The 8,149-nt window shown below is 42.3% G+C and overlaps 1 protein-coding gene across 1 annotated transcript in view; it reads left to right on the top strand.

Annotated features, from left to right (window-relative positions):
- The window catches only part of LOC102843049 (chromosome unknown open reading frame, human C6orf203), a 9,957-nt gene extending 3,630 nt beyond the window's left edge, over positions 1-6,327 (top strand). Inside the window, exons 2-3 of the mRNA XM_006881233.1 lie at positions 444-516; positions 6,148-6,327. Of these exons, the coding sequence (XP_006881295.1) occupies positions 444-516; positions 6,148-6,327 (253 nt within the window). The remainder of the gene's footprint in view (positions 1-443; positions 517-6,147) is intronic.
- Positions 6,328-8,149: the final 1,822 nt, after the last annotated feature.

Raw genomic sequence — 8,149 nt, 5'->3', positions numbered from 1 at the left:
AACAACATAACAAAAACAACATACTGGAATTTCCCCAACTTCATATAGACTAGCAGAGGGAACACCTGGAGAGAAAGAAGTACCCACTCTCTGTGGCCATCACTGGGATTGTAGCCTTGGCAAGTGTTGCTCCTCCGGCCCCCAGGGAAATTGATAGTCATGCTAAACTTCCTCTGGAAGCCCCACTAGGATACTAATTGACTGACCAATGGTAATAGCACGTTTTTTCATCAGTTTGGCGTCTCAGAAGTGCAATACGGTCTCCCTGTCCTAGGATATGTGTGGGAGAGATTGATTTTAATATTACCAGTGCCCAGAATGGAGAGTTGTGAGGAATGTCAGTCTCTGTCAGAATAAATAATAATGGCAATTGTTTTTCTCAAACTTACAGAATGGTTTTGAATATATCTATATTTTAAAGTACTTTTTTCTTTCATTAATAGCAAAGTGGAAGATGCATTCTACAAAGGAGAACTCAGGCTGAATGGGGAAAAATTATGGAAGAAAAGCAGAACGGTGAGATATTAAACTTAATAGAGTGACAGAAATTCTGTCTGACACTCTGTCAGGGCTGAGTTAATACAGCCACTGTTTCTCCTCAAGGAATTCTAGTGGCTTAGTGGTAAGGAATTGTACTGCCAACACAAAGGCATGAGATTTGAATCCACCAGCTTTTCCACAGGAAAAAGATGGGCAGTCTCTTCCTGCGTGATTTACTGCTACTAAAAACCCACTGGAGGGTCACCTAGGAGTTGGTTCCATCTGGACACTATTCAACACATTTCTCCTCAGGCTCCTTTTTGAGATCATGGCTCCTTGTGTGTGCCCTTACCACCCCTCTGAGGTCCTGTGTGGTCCTAGTCCAGCTAGGGGGAGTCACCAACAAACTTCAGTCACACAGACCACGTCCTCTTTTGTAGCATTAGTGAGTTTGTGATAAAATTTTAAAGATAGTGAGGCTTCACTATCTTTAAAATTGTAGGACAAGCCACTATGAAAACTGGCACAATTCTGTAAATAAAACTTCCAAGTTGTTAATGTTATACCCTCTGGAATCGTAATGATTAGGTTAAAGTGAAACATCTGACCAGATGTGCAAGCAGCATCCATGACTCAGCAGCGACCCTAGAGTACTCTGTGCTCTCCGTGTGTGTAACAAGAAGAATGTGATGGAGGCATTTCCAGATGATGGTCCATGACAGGTTCATGTCAGGACCGCTGCACAGTGAGCAAAGTCAGTTACAAGAAAATGTAATTGTGTACAGTATCTAGTTTTAAATGATAATAATTTTCTATAAATGCATTTGTATATATGCATGAATAAATTCTGTTAAAATATTTTTGTAAAAATAGATTACGTATATATACACACCCCCTGGAATTAGAACATTTTTATCCATAGTAGTCTAAGTTTAGCATTATTGATTATATTCCTTTTCAACATGTTTTTTATTATCTTAATTGTTTATATTTTTTTGTTTTGTATTTGTGTCATCGTTACTGTTTTTATATTTGTGAGAAGCAATAATCAAAATTATCTGAACATATGATGAACAGTGTTTACCGTTTGGAAGACACAGATGTCTAAAGTATTATTAGAACCATACCCTAAACCTAAGGAGTGCCGGGGCCAGGAGACTGATGTGCTGGGCAAGTTAGACACACTTCAGAGGGGTTTGTAGTAAAACCCCCTTCATGTTCCAAATCAGTCCCTGGGCTGGAGGATCTGAGCTGCCTCTAAGGGACATGGGACAATGTGAGGCAGACAACCAGTGCCATGCTGAGCACCAAGGCTTCCTTCAGCATTCTTGCTCCCTAGGATCGTTCAGGTTCTTGAAGCTAAATGGACAGAATGCCACAAAACTCCTTAATGCCTGTCTGCTGCCTGAAAGTCACAAGGGCCTACAATCCCATTTTCCTCAATAACACTTGACTGAGCAGGTTCAAGCCTAGGCCATGGCGCGCCAGTCATTGCCCAGTGAACTGCACAAATTTAGGTGTTCCTGACATACACAGAAAGATCAGCCCTTCTTATCTGCTAATTGCTTTCCCTGATCTTAGCCCAACCCCCTTCCCAGCTATGGTGTTCTAAATACAAGGCCACACTCTTATAAGGAACAATTACTCTCCCTGAATTTGCTGCCTCTGTACTGGGGCCTCATTTACAAACCCTACAAGCCTGTTTCTCTCCTCCTGCTTTGAGATATTGTTAACTAGAGCCTAATTGCTGCTGCTTCATTCTGCCTTGGGTGTTCTGTTGTCTCGGCTGCCTTCCAGATTTCTCCTGAGGGTCAGCAAAGGAAGGGGCTGGTATTAACACTCTGCTGCCTTGTTACTAGGCGGCTTGGTAGCCATAGTAACTGCAGCTAAGGGGAGATTTGAAATGTAGATATTTGGAACAGCCTTTAATCCCAGCCAGTTTTGCTTTGTGTCAGCTGTACCCAGACTCCCACAAGAGAAACATGAGGGCCTCAGAGACTATAAGAATCCCTCCCTTCCTTGGCCTGCTCTGAGGACCTGTGCCTGGCTGCTAGCGCCGAAGGGTCAGGCAGTTGTGTGATGCTTCTGCATTAACCCTGGCTGCTTGCAGCTGAACACTGCTTTCCTATGAACTGCAAATCAGAGTATCCATAAGGGCTGGTAACTGCTGAATTACACAGTGGATGTCTAGTCCCCAAAGTAGAGAGAATTGAGCCTTCCTGGGATCTTTCCCTGGGATAAGTGGGTGGAGCAGCAACAGCCCATCTGGTCTCTGTTCTAGAAGTCAGCCCCCAAGGCAACTTAACCTTTAGCTCTACACAGCAGCTTATTCTCCCTCTGAGGGCTAACTAGGGGCAGACACTCATTGACAGCATCTCTCTGAAAGTATAGCACCTTTTAGAACTGTTGCCTTTTTATTTTATTGTTGTTGTATGTTTTCTTTGCATATACTTTTCTGGTTTTGTGTTTTACTTTTTTCTGGTTTTTGTTTTTCTTTGCATATACTTTTATACCTACTAAATTTTATGCCCTGTGTACATTTATATAAATAATTAAAAATTATTTTTTTTTAAATAAATTTGAGGGAGCTCTGGTGGCCTAGTGGCAAGACGCTGCACTGCAGTCCCAGAGGTACGCGGTTCAAATCCACCAGATGCTCTGCTGGAGAAGGAGGGGGCAATCTCCTCCTGTACCAGTCAGATCTGATTTGATGGTACACATAAAAAATAATACAATTTAAAAAAAAATTTTGTACCTATGAAGTAGAACAGAAGTAAGCTTTTCATCTACACATTGAACATCCAGGTGATTGCGCTGAGGGAGTAATTTTTTCAAATTCCACCCAGAACTACAGACTAGGACCCTGCCTCTTATACCCCATGTCTGAGCTCTTCCCTCATGCCCAAGGGGATAAACTGTCTTGATGCCTGATGTGGAGGAGGCCTTTCTGCTTCTCAACCCAGATGGGAGGAAATCAGATGAATTTTATATTCATCTACTCTGGGCTGCTGATGGTTGATAGTGTGGGGTGTTGTGGAAACGCATGTATGTGTGCCTGTGTTATAAACTAAACATTTGACCTACAGAGGCCTCACTTGGGTGAGAGAACAGATAGGGGCTTGCTCTGGAAAAGATGATGTGTTCTCACACTGTCAAGTTAGGACTGTCTCAGAGAACATTAATAGGAATATAAGATCAAAGATAACCCTGAGCACCCAGCTCCTTAAACAGAAACTCCAGTAGACTCACATGAGTTTGCCTTCCTTTTGGAAGTGATTTTGGGGAGTCTGAAATGTCCCCACATCATCCCTCCCTTGTATTTTAGTAGAAATGGCAGTGTATGATAGCATTTTCTTGAATCAGTGGTCAGTCTATTGATATCTTGAGCTGCTAGAACAAGGTTGCTGTCATGAGCTGCGCACACCCTGTCAGCATTGCCTTAAGGCCTTGGATGACCTTAGACAGGGCCATCCCAGAGAATATGTGACACTTTTCACTTGATCCAGAGTCATTAAACTCCCTTTTATGTGGCAATTCACCTTTGTGAATTCTCTTCCGCATCTCCTATGTAGCATCAGTGGGGTGAGCCAAGGGGAAAAGCAGTTCCACTTCCATTTCTCTACAAAGTACAGCTGTCCATTCATCCACAGTGACTAATTTCTAATCAGTTACTCCAGGAATGCCCTTTTGTACATAGGGTTTTCATGTTATCAGTACTTTTGGCACCAGCAGTAAGGAAATGCAGAGATGAATTACATTAGGAAAACCTATCAGAGACCTTTCTAGAGTGCTGAGGAATAGTGACATCAGTCTAGAGACTAAGGAGTGCCTGATCCTGGCTATGGTCTTTGCTATTACTGGCTATGCATCAGAGAGCTGGATAATGAATAAGGATGACAGAAGAATCAATGCCTCTGAGTTGTGGTGCTGGAGAAAAGTATTGAACATACAATGGACTGCCAAGAGAACAAACAGGTTTGATCTGGAGAGGGTAAAGCCAAGTTACTCTTTGGAGGCAAGGATCTTAAAGATCTGTCTCACATACTTTGGGCATGTGGCCAGGAGGGAGCAGTCCTTGGAGAAGGGTGAAGGGACAGCTCAGGAGAGGAAGACCCAGGCTGAGATAGATTGACAACAGTGACTGCAGTAATGGGGGTGGATGTGAGACAGTGAGATCTCAGGGCAGAGTTCAGAGATACTGTGCATAGGGTCGCTATGCTCATCGTAATGAGCATAGGTGATGAGACAGATTGGCTCAGGGTCGGGCAGGGCTATTGTGCATAGGGTCACTGTGAGATGCAGACATCTCAACAGCACATAACAGCAACAACTCCAGGAGTTAGAGAGCTCTGGTGGCTTAGTCTGTAGGGAGTTGTGCTTTTAACCCAAAAAGGGTGGTTCTAATCTACCAGCAGCTTCTCGGAAGAACGGTGAGAAATCTCCCCCTGTGAGTTACAGCCTCCAACACCCAGTGGTTCTGACTCCTTGGCAATGAGTGTTGAGTTTGAGTGCTTTAGGAGTTACATAGCTCATCTAGAGTGAAATAAATTAAAAAAATGTTCTACTGGAAAATGTCTTCTTATTTTATGTATGTGGTTAATTAACTGTTGTCTTCAAGTCCATTTCAACCCACAGAAGCCTCATCTTAGTAGAGAACAGCTGTGCTATGTAGGGTTGTTATGGCTGTGACCTCTGGAAGCAGATGCCCGGGCTTTTCTTCCAGGATATTTCTGGGTGGATTTGAAAAGCTAGCTTTTTTTGCTAGTGGCTGAATGCTTGCCTATCTGCTCCCTCCAGACTCCCGTGTACGTGATGTGGTCATTTCTGTTCTTGTACCCTCTGAAACGGTGCCCCTCTTTCTGTTTTTTCTGTTTTGATTCCAACTCAGCCAGTGTCCCTCCATCAAGTTTCCAAAACTGAATTTTAATGGAAGGAGATTGCCTGTCTTTCTTTCTCATAACAGTTGGTGGATTCAAACCACTGACCTTTTGTGGTTTGTGCTACTGTTGTGCTGCTAAGCACAACACACTACACTGCTACAAAAGTTCATTGTGTACTGCTGTTGTTATGTACCATTGAGTCTTAACCGACTCATAGCCAACGCTCCGGCGGGTTTTCAGAAAGTAAATCGTTTCTTCCGATGTGTACTGCTAGTGTTAGCAAAATAAATACTTCCAAGGATTTTTTTAAACCTTCAATGGAGGTGAGTACTCTGGTGGCTTAGTGGTAAAGAGTTGCACTGCCAACCCAAAGTCACATGGTTCAAATCTACCAGCTCCTCCATAGGAGAAAGACAGGCAATCTCTTCCCCTGTGATTAAACTGCCTCTGGAAGCCCACTAGAGGGTCAACTATGAGTTGGTTCTGACTCAGTGATACATAACAACCCCAGTGGTGGTGAGCACTAGAGTCCCTCACCACACAGGGTTCACCTGTAAAAGCCAGTTTTCTAGTTCTGAAGGGAGGATTGAGTGAATGAATGAAACACCCTTTGACCAGAGTTACCAGATACAAATGATTGTTAGATTGTCTCAGAGAACCCAAGGCATTTTCTCACCTGCCCCTCCATGAAATGAGTATAGATTACCTGAGAAAAAGTCAAAGTACTTTTTCCTTTGCCTGGGTTTCCCAAAGTGTAACAGAGACTCAGTTTTATTTCTATTTTCAGGTAAAAGTGGGAGATACATTGGATCTTATCATTGAAGAAAATAAAGAAGCAGAAACAGACACAGTAATGCGAATTCTCCTGAAAAAAGTGCTTGAAGAGAAAACTGAAAGTGAAAAATACAAAGTGGTATTACGGCGGTGGAAAAAGTTAGAATTGCCTAAGAAGAGTAAATCTAAATAAATGACTTGCTTTGTAGACATAACACAGCTTTCTGGGCGCGGGGGGGGGGGGCAGCTTAACAGAGGACACTTTTATTAAAATAAAGTTCTCTTACTATTTTTAGAATCTGCTGGGCCATTTTGTGGAAATTGAGATCCATAGCTTGGAAATAGCTCCAGTGGCCTGGGCTTTATCTTAGCTCATCTTGACCTCAGTTGCCATGAGAACTGTGCCCAGGGTGACATGTGTTATGAATGAACTAAGCCCAAGGAGTTTTTTAATGACTTGGCTGCTATTTCTCCACATTAACTACCTCACAAGTCATTATAAAATAAACTGGCCTTGTTTTTTCCTTGTGTTTTTATTTTTTTATCCTTGTGCTCAACATCCTCGGGTTCAGGCCTAAGGCTGCACCAGGCAAAGTCAAGGCCACTTTTCATATCCTTAGGGGAGAAGCATTAGGTCAGCCTGTCTGCCATCCCTCCTTAACTACCAGCATGTTGACCCTCATTCCCTCCAATTTGTCTTCACAATCTAAATTAGTTCAGTTTACTTTAAGATAAATTGTTTCAGCCAATTCCATCATGGGCTATCTATGGCCCATTTGAAACACAGGCAGCCTAAGCCTTGCTTTTGCATAGCCATTGGGGTAAAAATGGCTTCACATTACAGCGCTATTAAAAAAAATAAAACATAACAAGATTGGTTTGTGACACCAAAAGCCTAAGCAGTTTATTATTGTAAAATGTTTGCTAACTCTGGGTATAGAGCAGTAAGTTCCCTTTTCAGCTGAAAGAGGGAGCTATGTATATTTTATCAAGGAAGAGAGTAATCCTAAAGAAATGCTATTAAAAAAGGACAAATCCTCAAAGGACACATGCATTAGTATACACTCCTTACCTGTGATTAGGGTAAACAAACTGGTTTGCAGATTGAAAGTGGTTGTTTCTTAGCACTGAGAAGCGTTAGCTCAGATAGCTGTTATATGCCATTGAATCAAGTACAACTTGTGGAGACCCTATAAACAACATCTGTGAACTCTGTCCTATCCTAGGTTATCTTCATCATCTGACATACTGCCCACTGCTGCAGTCATTGTGTCAATCCACCTCATTGAGAGTCTTCCTCTCCTACATGGATCCTCACCAACATGCCAAAGTATCTGAAATGACCCTTCCTGTGTTACCTCCAAGGATCACTCCAGGTGCACTTTCTCCAATGTTTGTTCTTTTTGGTAGTCCATGGGATATTCCATGGGATATTTAGTACTCTTCTACAACATCACAACTCAAAGGCATTGATTCTTCCGTTAATCTTTGTCCAGCTCTTGGATACACAGCAAGTGATTAAAAAGACCATGGCCTAAATCAAGTGTTTCTAACTCGGCAAACTGACATTATTGCTCCTCAGTAATTTGGAGAGGTCCCTAACAGCAGACATTCCCAATGCAGTACATCTCCTGATCTAGCTACTAGTGCCAAGGTGTCGATGTGGATCCACGTAAGATGAAATCGTTGACAATCTTCATCTATCATGATGGTGCCTGTTGGTCCTGTGGTAAGGATTTCTGTCTTGATGTTAAGATGTAATCCATGTGGAAAGCTGTAGTCTTTGAACTTTTGCATCAAGTGCTTTAAGTCTTCACTTTGGGTAAGGTTTTGTCATCTGCATAATGCAAGTTGTTGAGTTATCCTCAGATCCTGATACCACATTCTTTATAGAGTTCAGCTTCTCGAATGATTTGCTAAGCATACATATTGAATAGATAGGGAGAAAGGATGCAGCCCTGATGCATACCTTCTTGATGTTAAGCCATGCAGTGTTCCCTTGTTTTGTTTATACA

Source organism: Elephantulus edwardii, unplaced genomic scaffold (genome assembly GCF_000299155.1).
Source record: "Elephantulus edwardii isolate Elephantulus edwardi_28Jun2011 unplaced genomic scaffold, EleEdw1.0 scaffold00013, whole genome shotgun sequence".
NCBI lineage: Eukaryota > Metazoa > Chordata > Mammalia > Macroscelidea > Macroscelididae > Elephantulus > Elephantulus edwardii.
This window is presented reverse-complemented; position numbering and strand designations above follow the sequence as displayed.